At 30.7% G+C, this 25,963-nt stretch overlaps 1 protein-coding gene across 1 annotated transcript; it reads left to right on the top strand.

The window, feature by feature from the left end:
• The first annotated feature begins 4,772 nt into the window (after positions 1–4,772).
• Positions 4,773–24,981, top strand: LOC113383084 (tight junction protein ZO-1). The gene is given in 26 exon segments (XM_026621338.1): positions 4,773–4,853; positions 13,721–13,899; positions 13,976–14,193; positions 14,274–14,420; positions 14,539–14,787; positions 14,867–14,980; positions 15,050–15,244; positions 15,329–15,458; positions 15,525–15,814; positions 15,886–16,070; positions 16,139–16,267; positions 16,343–16,514; positions 16,665–16,890; positions 16,963–17,072; positions 17,075–17,136; positions 18,660–18,866; positions 19,251–19,395; positions 19,480–19,749; positions 19,851–20,007; positions 20,083–20,266; positions 20,342–20,505; positions 20,597–20,810; positions 20,875–21,103; positions 21,278–21,410; positions 22,511–24,018; positions 24,492–24,981. Coding segments are annotated over 26 exon segments (5,922 nt in total). The 3' UTR covers positions 24,716–24,981.
• Positions 24,982–25,963: the final 982 nt, after the last annotated feature.

Below are 25,963 nucleotides of genomic sequence, written 5' to 3'. Positions count from 1 at the left end.
TAATAGTACGAGGGTATATAACAGTGTTTGTAAATATAATAGTACTCGAATAAATATAAATTATATATATATATATACATATATATATATATATAAATATATATATAATTATAATAGTATTTGTGTATATAATAGTACGAGAGTATATAATAGTGTTTGTAAATATAGTCCTTCCTAACTTTCTCAAGGTGTTGAAATATTTTATTTCGGTTAGAGTTTGTTAAATTTTTTCAAATTTATTTTCAATTTTAATATCGCATTCAAATTCAACGTATTCAATTGATTTGTCAATTGACAAATTGTCTCTATTAATTATTTCTATCTATGATTCACGACCCATTCTACTTTAAAATCTATTTAAATCGCCGTGTTTACATATAAATCATAGAAAATTTCGAGACTTCTAACCGGTTTTCTCGAAAAAGCAACACTTTTTTCAGGAACTGATTAGTCTGCATATACAGTTAGACACATTGTATAATTGTCTTTCGTTGGCCTATTCTGGAACCGATCATCATTACCATAATATGACATTCGAAAACGGACATATGCGACAAAGATATAAAACAGATAAATTAGAATACACGAGACGTAGCTGAACTGATAACCGACTAAGACAGGAACGTGAGCTTCATTAAAAATCACAACATATTAACCTGACGATCTCGGAAACGAAATGACACAATTATAGATTCTTTCCAAAAGAACTATGTCAGAATTAATTCGTATAGGAAAATAAATAGCTTGTAATAGATTGAAAAAATTGACAAACGGTGTTATTGAATTTTCTGGAATGCTGTAGATACTGCCAATTGACTTAGAAACAGGTAGATCATAATGATAAATAATAATAATAAATGGTTAATAACCCAAAGGCAGGTCCATGGTGTTAGAGCACCAGAAATCAATGACTTTTATTCTCTCCCTTGTTTATTATTCCCACTGCCATTTTATTGCATTTAATCACTTTTTTATTCATTTGTATGCATTTTTCTGGTTTCATGCTTCCTGGTCCCATGCTTAGGTTTCCTGTATTTTCTCTTCTCGATGAAATAAAATCTATATTATTTAATCCAAGTTTCAAGTTTTCGGAATTCTATTATTCTTTAGAAGACTTTGAATAGATTTTGGAGATAATTTTCAATCAAGTTTGTTAATTTAAAACTTATTTCATATTTGTTTCCTTTTACATCTTCTTAACTTTCCGTAGGGCAAGTTATAGTAATCGCAAAAAAATCGAAAATGAAAATTTTTATATATCTTTACGTATCAAAGGTTTCTGAATATTTTGGGATACCTTAGAAGAAATGGATGTATGTGTGTGTGTGCGAATACAAATTTTCGTCGGCGATTTCGGGAACACCGATCAACTGATTTAAATAATTCAAAAAACATTAGATTCGTACTAATAAGGAGACGTGCTGATTAGTTTTTGGCGAAGGCAGGTCTAGCGGCTCCAAAGATACGGGGCAAAAAGTGTCGAAAATGATAACTCAGTTTTTAAGAGGACGGAGCGTCCGATTTTAATAATTCAAAAAACATTTTACTTGTATTAACAAGATGAAGAATTGATCAAATTTTTATGAAGGCTGGTATAGCGGTTTCGGAGATCTAATGAAAAAAGTAAAAAAAAAGCCATTTGGCGGCCGAAAATGATCTTTAGACATATGCACATCAAATTATCAGATATTTTATAGAGATTTTAACAATAAGTATAAATTTTGTTTACATTCCTATGGGTTCCGTACCAATGTTTATCCGTTAGACGGCGACGCGGCGCTTACGCGCTTTGACATCTCTATGCAGTTAAAGCAGTACGATTGCTTTGAAAAAAAGTTCAGAATTTCCAAAATATGTAAAAAAAAAAATTGCAAAAAAAAGTAATTTTTTGTCAAATTTATAGTTTCTCAAAAATCTAATTTTTTCGAAGTAAATTTTTTCAAAAATGTTAATAGTTTTTAAAAAAACAATATTTTTTGGTACGGGAAGTTCCAGCAATTTGTCTTAAGGCACGATGCCATGCGCCCCACTAGTTAATTCAATTTATTCTACAGATAAAACAGTGAGCAGTGGTTGTTCGCAATATAATTTCAATATCATTATAATTTGACAATAATAGATGCTACTTACGGAGACTCTATTAGATGTACAATTTATAGCAAAAACACAAAAATACAAAAGTGAAGAAAAGAAAAATAATGTAGAAGTTGCTAATTGAGATCAGTGGGTAATTTTTGCTTCATTCTGGGGGGATAGACGTTGATTCTGCTTTTATAACATTAGGACATTAATCTTTATTAGTCCTTTTGGAAAGAATGTAGTGTTTCTGGAAAGGATGTTTCCAGAGCTTTTGTATAGGATTTAAATCAAATTTATCTTCTCAATCTCGTGCAATATCGGTGTATCAAGTCTATAAAATAAGTTTCATCAAATTCCATAATATTAGTCATTTACTACGAGCAATCAGTAATCATCAAACATGATACTCGACTGCTACTTCTTAGATTGTCGATGTCGATGTGTTGGGAACAAGTGTTCCTTTGTAGAGGGGAATGGCGGACCCAAAGCGAAATAATGCGATCCCTATCGTGCTCACGGCTTTGCCTTCTAAAAAGCGTGCAGGTAAAATGGTCAGCCTGTATGCCAAGGTTATTAACGCTTGTCTTATAACGTAGGTAGACCCCTGATGATAAATAAACGAAATTGGATATTTAAATAAAACTGCTAAAATTTTGCGTATACGTTCTTATTTTTTTTAAATACAATTAATAATTAATGAAAAAGTTTTACCTACAGCAATCGTTTTATTATATTAAAGTATATAAAAATACACATTATGTTTTATATATAAATTAAAATCTGGTAAAAATGAAAAAATGTTGTGGAATTTTTATAACAAACATTGGTTAAATTAAATATATAAATACTAGGGTTTATACAAAAACCGACATTTCAGAAAACCGGTTTTCGAATTTTAATTTTACTAAAAACCGGTTTTCGAATTTTATATAGAAAATAAATTTTTGCTCGAATATTCTGTAATTTATCCGCAAATTTAGAGTAATTTAGAGCAGTATTTGACTGAATTTATGTATTGTTCAATTTTATACATAGTGAACAAAATTATTTTAATTTTAATTAGTAGAACTAAAAAATAATAGTTTATCTTGATCAAATAACCTTGAAAATAATTATATGTTATTCATGCATCATTTTCACATATAAAAATGAAAATATTTTCATGATAGTGATAGGAAAGTTTTCGAATAAATAAAAATAATAAATTTTTAAATGAAAAACATCACTAAATTAAGAAAAAAATTAGATATATGTTGATACATACTTGTTAATATCAATTTTAGTTTTAAAAAAAACTAAGCTAAACTCGGGTATTGTTTGTTCCGAGCAATAATTAAATTCATTCTAATAAACTCTAATAAATACGTTAATGTTATTATACATTTTTTATTAATATTATTGATAATGATAATATAAATTTGTAAAATTGTATTTATTGTTCATTTTTTATTTATAAATAAGCAAATTATTTTAGGTTTCGATAAGAAAATTGGCGAAGATTATTATTTTTGTTTGATTTTCCTTTTTTTTATAAATTACAAATTTTATCATACATTTTTATTAACAAATTCATGGTTTAAATTTGTAATGAGCGAATTGTTTTAGGTTTCGATAAGAAAATTGGCGAAGATTATTATTTTGGTTTTGATTTTACTTTTTTCTTTTGATAAATTACAATATGTTGAAGGTATTATATTGTTATGATATAATTTCAATGCAAATACTATGCTGTATTTGTTCTAGTGTATTTTAAGCCAAATTATTTAATGTTACTTGTAGTTTTGTTAGCAGCTGTAACTAAAATTGAAATTAAAAAAAAGTTTTTAATGAGATGACCATACGCCCAGGATTGGCGACAGTCTTGAATAGAGACAATATTTTTTCCTGGTTTGTTTTTTATTTTTAAAAAGGTTTTTTATTCTATATATATTACAACTACAGTATTATTTTTACAAAATTTGAAATTTTGAATGTGAGTTGAAATACAGATTAAATTTTATAGTTTTCACTAAAGGTTAAAGGTAATTGTGGTGAACAAGAGAGAATATTAAACAATGCTTGAAACATCCAGTTTGGTACTGTAAACAAAAACAGTTTAAAAAAACAAAGAGTAATCTTGTTGAAAAATATCCGATTCAATACAGAAAAAAATGATTCTGATTTTATCCTTAAATAGTATTTGTTATAAAAAATATTTTATAAAAAATATAAGTATATCTTTTATAAAAAAATTATAAGCTAAAAAATATGACACCCACCCCCCCCAGTTTTAATTCATTGCATTTTTTCTTTGGTATTTGCTAATGATTGAAGTGAATTTCATTTTATATTTTCTTTACCCACGCAAGAGAAATCCTAATTCGTATCTCACCCAGGTAAAAACACCTGTCGATTTGACAGAGCTTCAAAAATTCAACCTTTGCGTACAACCTGTTAATAATGACTTAGGTCTCGAAGAACGTTGTTGTGTTCGAGTCCAGTCAGTAGTTTCTTTTGGTCCACCATCTTTGATTTTATTCAAGAAAGACGCTAACAAATTTAATATAAATGTTACTTACAATTTTGCAAAAGTGTGATAATAAAATTAGAAATAGAAAATAATGTTTAAACAAGTTATTATAAGTGTCCATGTGCGACAGAAGTAAAAATAATGGAGAGTGTTTGTAAAAATATATTCAGGACTTTTTTGTGATATGGATACGAATACACCAAAAGTGCCAAAGGGTACTACATCACCTAGAACAAATAGGAATAATCATAATAGTTTGTCACAGGTATTTTAATAATTAAAAATATTTATTAATGATTGTGTTTACATCCCGTGCCGGCCGGCGTGTGTGAGAACCGTTTTGTTGTAATAATTTTAAGTGATTTCATTAAAAAGTTTTGGAAACAAAGAATTTTTAATTGCTTGTTTTTATTACTGTTTTAATAATGAGGTGAATTTATAATTAATCGAAAGCAATTATATGATTGTATGATAATAGCGTGTTAGATAACAAAATAATTTGGCGGTTTGAATTGAATGTATAGGAAGAAGAGTAGGATTTATATAAGAAAAATAGTATGAACATGAAGAGTGTATTAAAATTGAAATGTAATAAATTTAAAATATGTTGTAGATGGCTAAATGCTCGAGTGGCGAGGCCAAAAAAAAAAAAAAATTGAATGTCATGTTGAATTTACTATTTTTTGACAAACCGAGGCTGCTTATCGTTACTTATCACCTATAAAAGTTTCTCTATACGTCTTATAATATTTTTTAAAATCTATTATTTAAATTCTAAATTTTGGTTCACCAAGATATTGTTTACTACATAAGACATTATATAACTTCTATTGACAATAACCTGGTAATTAAAACCGTGATATGATTAACTTGTATCAAATAATATTGTTTTGTTTATTTGTATTTTGGGCATTTAATTCTATAAAAAAAATTTTATATCAGCTAGAGGTTCTGGAAAATTGTTTGTATCCGCTTAGAGGTTCAGGAATGTTTTCAGCAAATATTAAGCACTATTTTTTAGTTATTTATTTCAATTACTAAATCTTTTATTATCTGCAACGTGTTAAAGCATTGAACTGAATTGTTTAACTTTAACAGATAGAGAACCGGTTTGGTTATTGGTATATCAGACAAGCAAATATTAGAATTCAAGTTTCCATTGAGCATTCGATAAATTGTGCGAATGTTACTATAGCGGAGCATTGGTTCATTTAAATGTTTATTGAATAAACGTAATGTCTATTTACTAGTCATATAGGTCATTTGAATGAATAGACAATTTTTATAATATAAATGGTAAATGAATAGAGGCTTTTTTTGATGGGTTGTCAAGTAATAGTGTATGAAGTGTACGTTCATAATATAAGGATTACTAGATAAAGGAAAAGAATTATAAAAATAAGAAATAAATTTTGCAACTTAAGATCGACTACTAACATTGCCCAATTATAATTTTTTTGGCCAATATTATTATGTGTAATAAATTATTATTGCAACTGTATGTATATATCAAAATTCATGATATCGAACATGAAGAGCATTTTTTTTTTAAATATCTATTATAAACAATTAGCAATAAATGCGACATTGTTAATTTTAATTTATTATTGTATTTGATCTTTATTTTTTAACTTTCCGAAGAAGAAGTTTATGTTTTTGCCAAAAAATTTGACTTATAAATTGTATACTCTCTTGATGTTTCAAGTCATACTAAATCGTTTGATACTGAAAAATAATATATTTTTTTTAAAAACGTTTGAATTCTTTTTAAATTCAGATAAAAAATAAATACATGTGACTATCTTACTAGACCTCTCCCTTCCTCTACATGATGTTTCGTGATTTTTTGTCAAACCACCCCCTTACCCTAAAAGCTTCACATAATTAATCGACGCCCCCTGTTCGCGCCGTATCAAAACAAAAAATCATCAATCGAAATTCACACAATAAATCAATTCAATCAATACGTTATCAAAAACAACATATTACAATTATCTACTTAATTAATTCACATTAATGACGAATACCAATTATTTTGAAATCTATATTTCAAGGCCGGGAGCATGTTCGCGCCGTATCAAAGGGCGCGATTTATACCCCCCAAAGTTCAAAATATTTTGTCAATGTTTTCGCCAAAAATCTTGAGCCAATTTTGGGAATTCTACGGTTTATTTACAAGTTTAATTATTATTAAATAAATATTTATCAAAGATCTATTATATTTGCAATGCAAATATCTTTTTAATATAATATAAATGCTCTAGAGCGGCGAGCACATTTAGCTTCCAGTTTTTCACACGTGATGCATAGTGTCAAGAATGTACTTTTACTTTATATCTCGTTACGGTTCAGAATAATTAAGTGAACGTGTACCTGGTCGTATGATGGTCTGAAAATTATTTTTTTATTCCCATTTCCGTTTCCTCTGAATGCAAAATAAACAAGTCATGACATCATTTACTAATTGACATTTATGGGGAAAAAATTATAAGAAATTATTCCTCTGATAAGGAATCCTGTTTCATGGTAATCTTATACAAAGTCTTGGGTTTCATTTCTTAGTTTGTTTTTCTTAGAGACAAACTTGTTTAGTAACACCATTTGTTTTATTTTGTTAAAATAAATAATGTTTATAAATTACTGTATCATTAGATTGCAAACATATTCTTTTGTGTATTTGGCATTTTTGAAATAAATATAAAGACAAGTAAGTAGTAATAAAACTTTGACGAATTGTACGAACTGGACAGTTTAACATTGACTATATATACAACAAAAAATTAATTCTTACACATCAAACGTTTTCTGAAAATGGTTTCTATAGTATTTCTGGTTTAATATTTCAATTATATTTACCGTAATAAACCCGAATGAATTTTCGTAGTAATTATTTATCCATGACTAATCGTGCAATTACAAAATGGGTTTTATAATAGAATTAAATTGTGATTGAAGCAATAGTTATCTGAACTGGTTTTGCACCAGTTTGCAGAACGCCTTTCATTCCATAGTGTACGATTGTCGAAGAAAAAATCTTAGACGTATATGTATTAAGGTTAAAAAGTATTTATGATCAAATTGTAATGGTAATATCTTATAAATAATCTCCGTTATATTATGTTAGATTTGTTATGTATATTTTTTTTAACTGATCTGGTAACAATATTACATTTGAGATATTCCAAGTAGGTACATAATTTTATAACTAGATCTGTGTAGACTAGATCTGTGATTTTTCTATAATAATTAGATCTGTGGTTTTATTTTAAATACCTGAATAACCTATAAAGCACTTATTTTTCTCAATTTTGAACAGCGGTCAGAACTTGAGTGCCCTAGAAGCCATGATAGTGATGAATTTTCTAAACATCGTGTTTTTTTCACAAACATATCGCTATTCAAGTTAAAACCGTTACCATATTGCTTGACATCAGGTTGTCTGAGTGGGATATTAAATTAACTTCTGATTGGAAACCCATAGTTCTAACAGTTAACCTACAGGAAAGTTCCTTTTCTAAAATTATTTGCAAAAAATAATATCTATTCAATGACAATCAAATAGCAAAATAGAATATATGTACTGAATATTTATTCAAACACTACTTACTTATTAATTTTTTATTTTTAACCGAACTATGTTAATTTATTAATATCTTAATTATTTTAATTTATATTAGAATCAGATTAAAGTGCTTTAAGAAGCGATATCATATATATTGGTTAATTTAGACATCATCTTACTATACCTTGCGATAACTCCTCTAGACTTTATTCCTAAAACATTTTCCGGTTCTATTACTGAGCAAATAGTATAAATTTATATTTAAATCTTTCACCTAATATATTCAATCTGTGGGCGTATTATGTACTTGGTGTGAAGCAAAATCATCGTAATTTTCCTATATAAGATTTCTAAATGAATAGGTGTTGCTCTATCAAGTGCCTTAGGGGGTATGCGAATGCATAATTTATTTGCTTTGATAATAACAGTTGTTAGGAAATATTAGTACATTTCAAGATCTGAAATATGTATAACGCATTTCCTGAAACGTAATGATGGCTGATTCTTACAATATTATGAATTTAATAACACGGTAAATGCAGATAGACAAATGTGCAGTAATCTATATTGTAAGTGTATGCCAACAATGATAAGTTATTTTACCTATGGCTAAATATTTCGTTAGAAGCGATAAATTGGTTTATTTTAGTCATTCTTTAAATAACATAGATTTTGTTATGTATATATCTATAAATATATGTCTATTATTAATGTAAAATATAATTTTATAAAACATTGTTTATTCCTCAATACTTTGCATCGTGGGAACATCATAAACTTACTTGTTCTGTTTTTTTGAGGGCGGATATGTTCTTGCGGTGGACTGCTATTAAATTTGTTAGGCTGAACTTAATATAATACTACACATTGTCTTGCCAAGTCGACCCTAAATTGCTTCCTTAGAATTAATGAATACTTACTCCAAGACAACGATGTTACTTCTTCGAAAAGTGTATAACCGGACACGCTTTATGACCACGTTGTATTAAACAGATCGTTAAAATATTGTTAACCAATCCATAAAAAACGTTATCAATTTTTGGCATATTGAACGGATTATAAATCAGATTTTATTTCCAAGAAAGTTCTGTTTGCACAATATGGTGTAAAGAGTTAAAATCTCGTCATATAGTAAAATCGTACAAGTATGCCCACGTAAAACTTGAATGATTTCCAATATAATAATGTTGTCCGATGAAATCACAAACCGCAGAATGTCAAATGTCAAATTTCACATATTTTGCGGTCAATAATACGACGATAAGCTTAGCACTCCCTTAACAGGCAATTTTGTTCATGATATGAAACAATCAGTAATGCATACTGTGCAGTTTTTTACACACATTGCTGGACAATATATTCAGTAGACTTGACCTTAATTTATAAAAAAAATTCTCAGAAAAGTATAGAATACTCTACTGCAAAAAATTTACTAACTTTCATCAAAATTTGTTATATATCCCTATTGAGAATATTCAGTTTAGATTGTAGAGCTATTCTATCAATGCAGATTTTATATTATTCATCGATCATTATTGCATTTAAGCATGATATATATATATATATATATATATATATATATATATGTATGTATTTATGTATATATATGATTGAACAGTTGTCTTATAATCGATTAATGTCAACATCTCTGTATTAATATGTAACTTCTTAATTAACGTTACATGAAGTCTTCATGCTTATCTCTCCGACCTTGTAATACATCAATATACAAGCACAAATCACCTAATAAATTAAAAGCATATTATATTATGAACATATATACATATTATATTTATTATGAAATGTTCCTTGAAACAAATCTGAGTAATAACTTGTATTATATGAAATATTAAGTAATAAATGAATCAGAACTTCAAAAAAAGATGTCATATAATAAATTTATCATGGTATTGTTACACCTTTATAGTAGGACTAGATTCTAAAATACATTTTGAAAAAAGAAGATCTTTTCTGTGGCTTTTAGTTATGGGATTTCAATTAAAAGTTCCAGGTCTGATATCCTCCTTGGACAGCCTGATGTTATCTAATAGTGACATCGATTTTACTGGAAAATGTATGCGTTGGTATATTTCCAAGTGAGAATAGCTTTTCGAGCCATTGCTGCAAAATTCCAATTAGACAAACTTTATTTCAGATATTCTGGACAATCAACGGATTACTTACTAACTTTTTTGAATTAAGCAGCTCTCAATGCAGCTCAATGAACATATAATAGTTATAATTGCTTTAAAAAATTCGGATTTGGTTATTTATATTTTAAATAAATTCTAGGATTGGCAAGGAATGAAGTCATTCCAGATTATTTACAAAAGCTATCTAAACATAATGTATTACAAAATCAATATCAATACTGCTCAGCATAAAGACGAATAGTATCAGATTAGAAGTTTATACTAGTACAATAATTGGAAAATGTTTTTTTTATTAGTTTGCAATTAAACATTTTAAATCATTTATATAACTCCTGTCTCCCACTATTCTGAATAGCTCAGCAATAAGCGTCTCTATGCATTCCATGTTTATGAATAAACAATGCATTGTTGTAACTTAGCATAGGTATTATTGCGCCATTGTTTGGAGCTCATCAGAACGCGACAAACGACTTAAGTCGTACTACGTCGTGAATATCAAGCAGGCCTAACCTCTATCCTTTCACAATCATTTCATCCTCCAGATATGCAATGGATTGCTTATTGTTCAATTATTCATCGATAGCTACAATCCAAGGGATTAAAATATTTATTTAATTCTGAACAATAATGTAAATCTTATATATAAAAATGAATCGCAAAATGTGTTGGTAAGCGCATAACTCAACAAATCCTGGACCAATTTGGCCAATTCTTGTTTTGAAATGTTCGTTGAAGTCCAAGGATGGTTCTTACGGCGAGAAAAAATCGAATAAATGCCAGGAAAACCCTAAAAACAGCTCTTTTCTTTTTCTCATACAAACGTTTTTTAACTAAAACGTAGAATCAATGTGATCTTTATTGCTATTATATAAAGTTCACATTAAATTACAAGCACTCACTGTATACTCCTTCTAAACGATTATTCGGATTTTGATAAATCTTTCTGAAGTTTGTTGGGGAAATTTTCTAGGATGTATGTGCAATATTGTAAACATTGCAAAAAACGATATGTCATTGTTTGCATTGATAACAAATGAAAACTATCATCTGCCAAAAATTTCAATTTACTTATGAACCTATACAATATTAGAATATGTATAATAAATATATGATTATGAATAACAAAAATGAAATGTCTACATTATTATTGCCAAAAAGCAGCTGAGATGTGCCAGAAATTGAAATAATATAAAATACAGTATACGTATGGCAGATTGAATTATACACACATGAACAAATATGACAAATTAATTCACTTAAAATATGAAATTAAGTATTAATCAGGGCCGGTCCTACTTTTAATGCGATGCATTCGAAAAATAGAGCGCACGCCTTGCAAGAAGATACAAGTTGTTACAGCATAAGTAGCTAATTTATGAATAAAAATTTTCTGATAAAATTTCATTTACAATTAGTATCAATAAAATAACAATGTTTCTCTGATTAGACTTCTTTCATCTGAAGGTTTTTCTTGCCTGTTATTCACGATAGTTTTTTTGTTGTCCTTCAAAAGGATTCTTCATTCTCTTACAAGTTTTGCATTCTTTCCTTATGATGCAATCAACTGACCCCTGACAAGGGCATGCTATTAATTTCATATGCTTCTTTACGGATATGAAATTTTTTCATCAAAATTAATAAAAGTTAAGGTCAATGGCTTAATCAATAAATTAAATAAATGGAAATGTTTGGAATGATATTAGAATATATGGATTTTCTAGTATTATTTAATTTTTGCAAAATCCTAAACTGTTTTCTTATATATTTACTTTATTTTCCTCTTTTATTTACTTTGTTCTGTATACCATCATATAATTAAATAAAGTTCACAAATTAAAAGCGAACCATTGAATTTCCTTCTAAAACCCATTGTAAATTTTTTAATCAATGTCTTTCTATCCAACACTACATTCGATCTAAATTATATATCGAACATCTGCTATTTTTCCCATCTCTAGTTTCGTGTTTAAGAATGCCTGTCGGAACTCGCATAAACAAAATCAGCGGTCCACCAGTGTTGATGCATTTTTGTTGATAGTTGCTGGAATATCCCAAGCTAGAAGTCACATCTATCAGTCATTGTGCTCAGAGTTTGAGAATTATTCAATTGCGTTTGTTCGTTTTTTGTGTCTTTTTAATAAATTTGTTGAAATTTGATATTGCGTCATGATACAAAAATTACTGGAATTTAAAAGTGAGTGGGGCAAGGATGAAAATTACCAACTTAGTACAGGAAGCTAATAAGGTAGAAATGATAATACTCTAATAATAGCAATTCAGGTTATTTGCAAATGCTTTAAATTATTGTGAATGAATTTTAAAAATAACAACAATTTATTTAAATGATGCATGATGTGTACATTATTGCACAATTTATAATACAGTTTAAAATAAAATAATAAGATAAGATTTTTGTCGTTTTGTCAAGATGCATCACTTTTATATTAACAAAATCAATTTAAACAACAATGTTATATTTTTCATAATGAATAGATGATTGTCGTGTCACTTTGATTTATATTTACCAAAAAGACCACTTACAAATTGTAAGCCTTTATAAATATTGATAATCATGTTATAATTAATGCCAAAATGTGTGTCCATTTGTATAATGATTGTTCATGAAATGTAGTACTAATTTATCTATTTTTTTGTGTTTCTTGCTTGCCAACTTAGAACATAATACATTGTTCTTGGAAATATTTTCAGAATTATTAACTTTCCGTAGGGTAAGTTATTGTAATAGGCCGAAAATAGAAATTGAAAATTTTTACATTTCTCGACGTTTTGAAGGTTTCTGAACATTTTGGCATACCTCAGAAAAAAGGATGTGTGTGTGTGTGTGAGTGTGTATGTATGTATGGATACAATTTTTCGTTCACGTTTTCGGGCGCACGGATCAAACGATTTGAATGGTTCAAAAAACATTAGATTCCTATTGATAGGATGATGTGCTGATTAGTTTTTGGCAAAGGCAGGTCCAGCCGATTAGGAGATACGGACCAAAGAGTGCAGAAAATAGAAATCGAGTTTTTGAGAGATCGGAGCATCGATTTGAATGATCCCAAAAACGTTCAATTCGTAATGACGGGGAGAAGGGGTGATTAGTTTTTGTCAAAGGCAGAGCCAGCGGTTTCGGAGATACAGAGCTAACTGTGCTAAAAATGGCAGTTTTTGAGAGAACTAAGCGTCCGATTTGAAAGATTCCAATAACTTTCTGCTTGTTTTAACAAAATAATTGATTTTGGAAAAAAATTTTTGCTCCAATTTGCCTTAAGGCACGATGCCATACACCCCACTAGTTTCACAGTATCAATTATCTATTGAAACTGTGGTTGCGTGCACATTTATTTGGAAATTATCTGGAATGCAAATAGTTTTTGTTTATGAATCAGATTATATATATTTTTTTCTCAGACGGGGGATAGATCATCGGGGTCCTGGCGAACTCAACGGGTGCTCCTAACTCGCGTGCCGGGCTACGGCTTTGGTATAGCGGTCTCGGGCGGTCGCGATAACCCGCATTTTGCCAACGGAGATCCGGCGATAGCGGTCAGCGACGTTCTGCGCTGCGGACCAGCCGAAGACGTATTACAGTAAGTAGAAATCTGGTAAATCTAAAATATTGTAATATTCGAGATTTAATTTCTAATATTTTTCTCTTATTTCTAGAGTGAATGATCGCATAATATCGGCGAACGGCATATCACTGGAGAATGTGGAATATGCAACTGCTGTGCAAGTATTAAGGGAGAGCGGTGACACCGTCAGCTTGCTAGTAAAACGGCGTTCTAGCGCTGTTATTGGTGCAGAAGGTGCCAATATTGGTAACGACGCACCTGACTCCACAATACCTGCTGCTATCAGGAGAGCTAGCATGTCCCCTGCAGGTAAATGAACTTTATTTAACGCGATTGGCATTAATTTCAGTTGTAATAGGAATTTATAAAACATTACTAATTTTTTACAGGTATGGGACAAACAACAGGAGGCAGTAGTCATCATGCCAGGTCCCAGTCTTATGGAAGTCCAGCTGTCTCACCGCCTCCTTTGCTGCAGAATGCTATACAGCAACAAGGCATTAAAATATCTCTCACCAAGGCAGGGAAGAAAGATGGTGAGTTAATCACATAATTTGTTAAGAAATTTCATTTTTAATTCATATAAAATTTCTTCATAATCATTTTGTTAGATTGTTACTGATAAATATTTAATTATTACGTTATTTTTTTCAGATTTTGGAATCGTCCTCGGATGTCGTCTTTTCATTAAGGAGTTGTCATCCAAAGCTAGAGAACAGTTGGCTTTGAGCGGACAAATTCTGCAAGAAGGTGATATTATCACTCGACTTCATAATACGAGTTGCGGAGATACAATGGGTCTGAAAGAAGCTCGGAAAATAATGGAAGGATGTAAAGAAAGACTTAGTCTTGTGGTCACTAGAAATAATAGTACTAATAGCCTAAGCAATGGCACAGCATTATGTAAGAAATATGCATTACAAGAGTAGTAAATTTAATTCATAGTTTGTTTTGGTTTAATGTTTCTATTCCTTCTTTATAGTGAATGGTAATACAGGGTCAGGTCTGTTAACGCCTTCTACTCCTCAAAACAATTTGTCCGCAACTAGAAATACATCATATTCACATGCTGCCCAAAACTCACATTGTAGCATGGGTAAGTAACTCATTCCACAATATATTTAAAATAAAAAAAAGTATTTGAAGACTTCACATTGCATTTTAGATGACACTCTTTTATCTTCTGGCCCTTCATATTCTGCTCAAAATTTGTACGTGGTTCCACCAACTAGACCGAACACTATGCCGGCGTCTTTAACGGATGACAAAAGCAATCTTGTTCCGAGAGGCAGAAGTCGTAATCCTTTATTGGATGTAAGTTTAAGCCAGTTAGACAGGCCTAGTACACCTCAAGGAACAGGTATAATTATTTGTCAAAATTTTATCAAAATTCATTTAAACTATCATGTTTACTAATAATGTTTTAATAATCAACATTTTTTAGGACATGGTAGAAGTCGAAGTGCGGTTGAAGAACCACCACGTCCCCCTCCACCTAGGGCTGAAGATTATTATAGTTCTAGAAAGCAATTGTTTGAGGATGATCCACTTAATATAAGAAACAAACAATCAACGTAAGTTATGACATAAATTTTAAATTTTGTATTTATGCTCCGATAACAACTCACTTTAATTTGAAGATCTGAACCGAGATACATAACTTTCATGAAAGATCCTGGTGGATCAGTGGGTATTCGTCTGACTGGCGGAAATGAATGCGGCGTTTTTGTAGCAGCCGTCCAGTCGGGCTCTGCCGCTTTTCAGAGAGGGCTTGAACCAGGAGATCGTCTGCTGCGAGTAAATGACGTTGATATGCGAGGAGTTACACGCGAAGAAGCTGTTTTACTTTTATTAGGGCTTCAGGACAGAGTTGATTTAATAGTAAAACGGTGTAAGGAGGAGTACGAAAGGGCAATAGCAAATCAAAAAGGTTTGTTATATAAAACAGTTTTTTCATTCATTTTCTAAGTTCAATTTAAATAAAGCTATAATCATTTTCAGGGGACAATTTTCATGTAAAAGCTCATTTTCACTATACTGAACCATTAAAAGGCGAGTCAGGCTTTCGAAGCGGTGATGTTTTCCGCGTTTTAGATACTTTACATAATGGAGTTGTTGGTTCATGGCAAGTATTCAGAGTTGGCAGAAATAACCAAGAGATGCAAAAAGCAGTAATACCAAATAAGGTTAAAATCTAATTTGTTTTTTATTTTTTAATTGAAACATTTCTATAAAATAAAATCTAATTGCTTAGGCAAGAGCGGAAGAGCTTGCAACTGCACAGTTCAATGCAACGAAAAAGGAATTATCAGCATCAGAATCACGTGGAAACTTCTTCAGGAGACGAAGATCAAGTCATAGACGAAGTAAATCTTTGAGTAGGGTGAGTAAAACTTATAAAAGTATTTTAAATAGACATATAATTATATTATATTAATAATATAATATATAATTACAGGAACATTGGGACGACGTAGTATTCTCAGATAGTGTCAGTAAATTTCCGGCATACGAACGTGTGGTACTTCGTCATCCTGGTTTTATGAGGCCGGTGGTTTTGTTCGGAGCTGTTGCGGATTTGGCAAGAGATCGTTTATTGAAAGATTTTCCTGATAAATTCACAGCACCTCGTAAGTTTTTCTAACAGTATTTATATTAACTAATATAATGATGATATAATCAACATTGTATCATCGATTCAATAATATAGTTTATAATAAAGTGACATCGCGTTTGGTTTGCATATATTTTAATTCTAATTATGCTTACGCTTTTTACAGAATTGGACAATAATTTGTCTGAAGAACTTTCCCGTGGACCTAAAGCTGGTGGTATCATTAGACTATCAGGCATTCGTGATATAATGGATAGAGGAAGGCACGCTTTACTAGATATAACGCCAAATGCGGTGGACAGACTGAACTATGCACAATTTTATCCAATCGTAATTTATCTGAAAGCGGATAGCAAACATACTATAAAACAACACCGTCAAGGCATAGCAAAGTAAGATCCTAATGTTTAATAATAATATCAACTAGTATTATTTTAATTATTGGTCACATTGAAAATTTATAGATCTGCGCACAAGAGTTCCAAAAAACTTCTGGAACAATCGCAAAAACTAGAAAGAGTTTGGAGTCACACTTTCAGCGGTCAAGTTACTCTTGGCGAACCTGATTCTTGGTATAGAAACTGCGCGATTTAATTGACCAATTACAAAGTGCTCCAGTGTGGGCTTCTGAATCCAAGGTAGGATATTTCATTGTTAATTTCAATATTTCACTAAAAAATATTTATTTAAAAGTAATTCAACTTCGAACATTTTTACTTCTAAATTTAAAATATCTCTGGAATCAAATTATAAGTTTTAAGAATTTTCGTTGTGAAGTTTTACCAGATGATTTGATGTATCAAAATAAATTTTGGTGGTGGACTATATGTTGTAACTAACTCAATTTATTTATTTTTTCTCATCCGTCATGAACGAAAACTAAATTGATCAGCGTCCTGAATTGGTGTCAGACATTTATTTCCCGATTCCTTCCTGTTGTGATGTCTGCAACGATCACATTTCTTCATCATTGCATATTTGTGACAGTCCTTATAGATCGCTTCCTTTGCCATCTCCTAGGCCGCTTTACAATTGTTCTCCACAAAGAACTTCATTTTCGCAAACCTTACCGCCTCGTTACCGCCGCGGAATTAGAATCTCCGATAGTCAAAATGTTATTTTACCACGGGCTTCCATGTATGATCCGAGAATACAAAGCAATGATGACATTATCATGCCTTATACAAGATCGATGTATTCTCCACGTATGAGCGGTTTAATGCTGTTTTAGAAGAATTTGGTTCTGATGATAAATTAAGTGAACAATTTGGAGACGATGATAAAGTTTGCATCGACATGCATGATGATGTAAATGAGCTTGATGGTAAAAATGGTGGATTCAATAGTAAAACGGCCAGGGAGGAGTTTTTTGGATTTATTTGAGTATATATACTTGATTGAAATTCTAAATCTTACATTATAAATAACTAATATGAGAATACTTTTCTACAATTATTGTTTTAAATTTTGTTTTTGGTTTTGAAAATTTTTAGTATTAATTTACCGTAGAAAAAATATATAAAATGATGAATTTAATAATATTAAACTATTTTTTATAAAATAGTTTGGACGCTTTATTGTTTCATGAACTTGAAGCATATTTTGCAAATAACTTCTTATGTTATTCTTTGGTTTCTAGTTCAACAAAGCTAGTTTCTTATATAGGATTTTTGATTCTGGTTAATAATTACTAATGGATAATATATATTTATTTAAATATGTAATTTTTACTTCTAATACGTGTGTTCAAGCTAACAATAATAAGCAAAATGTGTTGCTTTACTACATTTTCAATTTTCACACTCATCTTTTGCAATTTTCTGTACCATTGGCTGTTAACTTGAAATTATTTTTAGCTTGAGCATTACTAATATCATGCATAAGCATTACTTATAACAGTGCTTGCGAAATAGTTTAATATTTATCACATTTTTAACATGTCAACAATTTATTAACATTATGCTATGTGTGTGTTCGTCTTTCCCGCATTGATGCTGAATTTCCTCTGACACACATTTTTTGGACACATTTGGATTTCCTGAACTGATGCTAAACCTGGAATCTACGGACTTAACAACATATTGAATCATGAAATATTCATTTCCACCTGCTACTCATAAATTTGCAAACCGTTTTGGAAAATGATAAATGGAACTATTAGCCCGAAGAATCTTTGTCGGATGACTTCTTGTTCCCAATGACGTCTCGTTTGTCATATGCATCCAGCCCAGAGTCAGATTTGGAACTGAGCCCTGGTGCGGCTCCCAGATTAGTCAAGGCATCCAGCGATCCGTCAGTTGCAACTGCTCAAGATAATGGTGATCGCGACGATCTCAACTTAGCTGATGCATTACCACCTCCTTATAGCGTGAGTATAGGAATCATTTTAACTTACCGATACATTTTTAAATATTATGAAGTCCCTACTTTGTCAAAATGTTTTGATTCTCAAGTAATGTAATCCTAACTGAGTGAACATGACATTTCAATTGTTAATATGTAACTTGAATATACTAAAGCCTTGTTTATAAAGCCACACACGTCATTTTTAATTAGGGTGAGGTATTAATGCTACCGGCTTACACATGCAGCATTCTGATTAAAGCTTCAATTAAAATTCCATTCAAAGCATTATATTAACTGCATCATCTCCTATGATAAAATTTTAATATGTGGGGATATACATGGTTTTTATAAGTGTAACAATAACAACATTATTTATACATATTTTTATTTTATATTTCTTTTCCAGAGTCCATATGACCATTCAAATCATGTTCGAAGATCAGCTGATAGCAAGTACGGATTTTCGCCTTCCGGATCTGGAGAAAGTACTCCTGGATATCCCAGAAATACAAATAATACACAAGCCAGTCAACAAAATCTTTATGGCCCGGGTAAGTTGAAGTATTAAAGAAAATTATCTACAATAATATTATATTATTGTGCATGTATTATTACATTTTACAATAAATTTGTAGATCTTCCACCACGTATAGATCGTGCTGTAAAGCCGCCATCATTGACACGATCGGCTACAAGTGCTCAAGATCGTCTGTTTGGAGGTACAGTTACAAATTCAACTGCCAAAGACCAAAACATACCGACCGCAGATGAAATTAACGGATATCACCAGCATCAACAGCAACAAAGACAAAATTCAAATAGCCAAAACCAATTATCTTCTGGTTCATTGGATAGAAATCAGCAACAAAATAGTACGGTCACTTCTTTAGATCGCTCTAGGCCAGGTACAGTTTTACATAAAACAGCCGTTTGTTAATTTTTTTAATCAGTGTAAAGCATTATCAATATTTCAAGAATTGACATTAATTTATTTTTATTTTTGCAGGTATCAGGGAAGCACCAGCAGGAGGTAATGGCTCTTACGACAGCGTATCGAGTTATGATTCTTACAGCAACACTTTGGTTAGAGATTCTCTTGGAGCGTCTACTACTAGACTAGGTCCCAACGCGCCTGATGATCTAAAATCCGTGCCCCAAGCAAAGTATGCACATATTTATATAAGTTGATAATTAATAAGTATTTTAGTGTAAGTTTATTTTTCTTTTTATGTTTCTAGTAAACAATTTGATGTACAAATGTCTCCACGAAACTCTACTGCCCCAGATGGACGTGTTAGAGATGAAATGGGTATGAATCAAGGACGCAGTGGTTCCTACCATCAACATGACAGCTCTGTACCACCAGGATTAAATAGCAATATGCGCACGGGACAATTGAGTCCGCGACCCTTACCACCCAATGTAAGATATTCACAAATATATTTAGAAAATTTAATCCCTTTGATATGTGGTTCTTATTTGTTTGCATTTTTTTAGTATCAAGATCCTAGATCAGGACAATATCAAGATGGAAGAAGTGGCCAATACCAAGCTCATGATCCTTACAGGTTTACCCGATCAACAGCTCAGCCTGTTATAAATGATGGGCGACGACCTCCACCTCAGAATTTAGAAACTAAAACAGATTATGGAAAATACAGGTATTTGGTTTATCCATCTTACAAGAAGTATAGCATTGTATTCATAAATTCTTGTATTAATTTCATTATTAAATTTTCTATCTACTATTAGTCAAGCCGCTGATTATAAGCACAGTCCCGTAAAACAATCAGGACCACCTCCTCCGTTATCACCAGTAGGTTTGGGTCCGCCAAGTGGTGGTTACAAACCTGTACCTCCACCAAAACCTAAAAATTATAGACCACCGGTACCAGGTTGGTCTGGTGAGGAAACTGCATCTCCAATAAATAAAAGTTACACACAAAATGGACATGCTCATAATGGGGTAAGATATTTGTATAAATATTCAACAGGACTGAAACTAAATCATTATTCTGTTATTATTTTAGGATATTGTTCCAAGGTCACCGAACGGATATGCTCCGAACGGAAATTATTACGCAGGCGCAGGCGGAGGTAATACACCAGGAAATGGAAATATGGGCGGTTGGCCAATGCACCAAAATCATCATCAACCTCCTCCAGGACCACCTCATGGACATGGGCCGCAAAGTGGTCAGGGCTACGGATATCCACCAGTACAACAACAATACACTCAGAGAATACCTCACGGAATGCGTGAGTATAAATTGTACATAAAATCATTGTTATTATTTTAAATAGAAATAATATAAGGTTTTAAAATATGAAATATTATATATTATTTATAAATTCATGTCTTTTAATGCATAAGTTGAATTCCATGTCAATTTAATTCAACTATTATTTTTAGTAAACTTTGATCGTTTACAGCTAACCAGCATCTAAGTGATGGAAGAGGGCATCATGGGCCACCTTTAGATTTAGCAGGAAGTAGAGAACAACGTGGTTCTGCTTTTGAACTGTATAGAAAACCACAGGCTATTAGTCACCACCATAATATAAGGTAAATATTTATGTGTTTTCATAACTATTTAGTCGCTTGATGTTAACAAATCATAAAGGTAATTGCTCAACACATTCCATCAAGTTCACTTTTATGTTATATTTAAAAAATCAAAATCGTCATGTTTTATAAAGTTAACTTTTGTAATTTCTTCAAAAATGTTTTTAATATGTCCAATGCATGATTTTAAACTTACAATTAGAAATTACTTAAATAATTATATAAATATATGAACACTTCATATATTTATTTTTGTGTTCAGTATTTTTATCCCTTTAATTGGAATTATCATGGAATAATCTTGCTCTAGGTGTCTAACATGCTGTTCTCACATTAAAATTGTTATTTTGACTAATCCCAAATAATAAATTTCACAAAATCAGTACGGAGTGGAGTTTAAATTTAACTTATTTATATAATATAATGCTTAAATTCAAAATTGTGTGATTATTTCACAGGTTGGACATGTAATAGTTTATATCGTTGATGTTATATATAAAATATTAATAACTTATGATGCACAATTGAGGTACACAATTAAAATTATAATTAAATTCTCGCACTCATTTAACTGTTCACTATTACTCTAAAGTATGAAATGTTTTATAGAAAACATAAATTCTATAAAAATAAATTAATTTTATCTCATTTTTATTTTTATTTGATTTAGAGAGAGCTCTGACATCTTCCATGCTAAAACCAATTAATGCAAAAAATCTAACATTATATTACTTATATTTATATAATACAAAAATACATTGTAGAAGTTCTGAACTGATTTTGTGTTTATTTTTAATGGTGTCAGTTAAGTGATGCAAAAATTTGTTGCTTTACCCATTTTGATTATGTGGTGTGGGAATGCATGTTAGTGCACGAGTGAAATATTCAGGATAATTAATAAAAATAAAGAAAATTGTATAAAATTATATATGTATATATGAATACATGTATACAAATTAATGTAACATTTTTACTCTTATAAAATGTGGACAATTTTCTAATTACAAAGAGAACTTAAATTTAAATCGATCTTGAAATAAATTTTGCATTAAAAAAGCGTATTGATAATGAATTATTTTTTCCAAAACTTTTTCCGAAAGTGAGCCGGATAAAAAGCAAAGCAAGAAATCGTTTTTGAAAAAATCACCATTGGCTAACATCAAAGATTTATTTCGCGGCCCAAAAACCCTCCGTCGGCAGAACTCTATGTGTGAAAAATCTTCCGCTCCGAAAATTAAACCGATTTTACGCCGACAAAACTCAATGCTGGAATCTAGGACTAAATATTCCGAGTCGCCCATGCAAAGCAGGCGAGCCAGTGAAGCAAATTATAATTATAAACATGAACCATTTTACCAAAAATTCGATACCATGTCGGACGATGAACAACATATGCGTACTGGTTCATTTAGAAAGAACCAAGAAGTTAGATTTCAGGATTCCGGTCATGTTCAAGAAAGCCCTTACGCTAATAGGCTTGAAATGCGACAACAGTATGAAGCAAGTCTGAATGAACCGCCGTACGCATCCAGGAAGGAGATTGATGAAGAAAGACAAAGGCAGCTGATGTATCAATCTAGAAAAGAAGCAATACATCAAAGAAATATGGAAGCCAAAATGCGTGTAAATCACGATCCATTATATCAGACCAAACAAGAAGCTATATATCAAAGTAAACGTGAAGCCTTATATCAAAGCAGAAAAGAAATGCAGGATAAAATTTACAATAGTAAACGTGAAATACAAGAAGCCTTATATCATCAAGGGCAAAGAGAAACTTTATACCAGAGCAGGAAAGAAGCTCTGTATCAAACTAAACAGGAAATCTTGTATCAATCAAAAAAGGAAGCTTTGTATCAGACTAAAATGGAAGCTTTGCAACATGAACCTCCTTATCAGTCTCGCAAAGAAGTTTTACAACAAATGGAGCCGCCGTATCAAACTAGAAAAGAAGCATTATATCAAAGCAAATTAGAGGCATTAAAACAAGAATCACCTTATCAAAGTAGAAGGGAAGCACTGTATGGAACTAAGCAAGAAATTTTATCTCAGGGAAGAAGAGAACCTCTGTATCAAAGTAAAACTGAAGCTTTACAAAAACTTCAAGATCCGCCTTACCAAAGTAGAAAGGAGTTACGGGAACAGATATATGCACGAAATTCTCCATTTCAACATCGGAAGGAAACGATATATGAAGAAACCCCTGAGGTCGATGACAATGATATTAATAAGCGCAATGACCAAAATTTCAAAACGCACCATATATCAACGGTAATCAAAAGAACTGCGCCTCCTACATCAGAAACGAATACTGGGGCTTCAAGAACGTCGCTTGAAACACAATATACTTCACAGATGAGTTTAAAGCAACCACCAAACGCACATAGTACACCATATGCTTCCGATGTCAATTTAGTCCAACCTCCTGTTATATGTAAAGGAAACTTTGACTCTAAAGGAGGTACCTTGAAAAACGATTCTTGGGGTGTATCCTTGATCATTCCACCTGGGGCTTTGCCAGAAGGGCCTCCTAGAGAGATTTATTTCACAGTAACAGACCCAAGACAAAGAAATGCCGCCGGTGCTCCGCCTCTGGATTGTGAGAATGGTACGAGTTGAATGAATACTTTAGAAATGAATTGTTTTTAATAGACGTTAATTATTTGGCCTGTTGCAACAATATTGTTTGGATAGTACCTGTAAAATTCAGTGTATAGATTTAGAATGCTTTGTATCGAAAGTAGATGAACTATGTAGTCAAAACTCATAAAGTTTGCTTTTTATAGTTACTCATTGTAATAGCACGATTGGATTTTGACTTGTAGGCAGTATTTATAAAAGTGCACTAGTGTAGATTTGCATGTAATTGTGGTGTATGTTTTATGCTCAAATGTTATCTAATGCATATTCTGTTTAATTGAATTGTCCAACTTATGAAAAAATGGATTTTAATTCAGCTTTATTCTGCATTACTTTTATCTGTAGTTTGTATTCAACGCATGAATGTATTGTGCGTAATATCACCAGCAAACCATACCTTTTTTTTTTCATATGAAAGGTAATGTTTATGTTTTTTCTTAGGTGAAACCATGCTCTCGCCACTTGTGATGTGCGGTCCTCAAGGTTTAGAATTTTTAATACCTGTCATACTTAACATTCCTCATTATGCAAGTTCTACGACGAGTCTTGGGCTTGCTCTAAAAGCTACCGATAGTGAAAAGGATCTACAGACCGGCTGGGATAATATACAATTGCCTAGCAATATAGCTGCTAACGTAGTTTCAGTTAAAGTTGACCATTTTTAAAAATATTTATTGATATTCTATTTGAGAATAAGGTGTTTATTGAAGATGAAGTCTTTGAACGTGATGTTATTTTTCATTTGAATGGAAGAAAAGCTGATTTTGTTTTGTGTATTTTGTATAAAATTATTGGAATGTACTTGGTCATAGAAAAAAATGTGATTTTATATAACAAGGTATGTAAGATGTATAAAGTTGTGGCAATCATTTTCACACATTTGATGATTTAAGTTTGTAAAAGTACCAGAATGCTTAGAAATATTAGATTACAGGGGAAATTAAAATGATTTGCAGAAATTATTAAAAACATTAAAAACATTGTAACTCTAATATGATTTCATTACACTCCTGATTATTATCAGTGTAATGATTATAATTCAATTTTTGCACTTGATATTTAGAAAGCAAATATGACTAAACTTTATTGTGTCTTTAACATGTGCCTTAAAAATGAGTAATATTTCAATTTAAGGAAATGATTCCAGGCCGGTCCTGATTAAGTTTTTCTATAATATCAATTAGTATAAAGTAATCTTCCACAAGTAGCTGAAAATTAATCCAACCTATCTTTTGTAAATATATTTAAAAATCAGTTACTTAATATATGCATATATATCAAATTTAAGTAGTGTTATATATAAAAATTCATCATTTAGATTTAAGACTGATGATTATCTCTATATTTTATTAAATTTGTTGTATCTATTAGATAATTTTTTAGTTTATTATGAAAATTTAATTATTATTCTAAGTTATCCCGAAAGCAGTCCTTTTTTGTAAGTGGAAACGTATGGCAATGTGTAATCAACTATTGTCATAACCAAATAATTGTTGCCATTTATATTTGTTAGTAATTACTTTTTAGGATATATTATTGAAGATAAATTATTATCTTTTATTGTATTATATATGTTATTGTAAGATTTGTATGTTGCAAAATAATTAGAATTGATTTTAGTTGAATTAATAGATATATTTTGAAAAATTATTTTGTGTTTTTTGTTACTGATGCATAAGTGATTAGATTTATTTTGATTAATTTTGGTGCTTAATTTTTTATTTTATTGTGCGAGATATATTACATCTTCTATTTATAATGAGCAATTAGTATATCAAGTTATTTATATATATTACAAAATATTTTAAATATATTCCAAAATGTTAAATAGTAAATAAATTAAATTTATTATTTTCATTTATAATTAAAGCAGCAGTAGAAATACTCATGAAATTTATGTAAAATGGGAAATA

This window comes from Ctenocephalides felis, unplaced genomic scaffold (genome assembly GCF_003426905.1).
Source record: "Ctenocephalides felis isolate EL2017-DRISC unplaced genomic scaffold, ASM342690v1 CF-g0.4_SCAFFOLD_03570, whole genome shotgun sequence".
Taxonomy (NCBI): domain Eukaryota; kingdom Metazoa; phylum Arthropoda; class Insecta; order Siphonaptera; family Pulicidae; genus Ctenocephalides; species Ctenocephalides felis.
The sequence above is the reverse complement of the archived record's forward strand: the minus strand, read 5'-3'. Positions and strand labels throughout refer to the sequence as shown.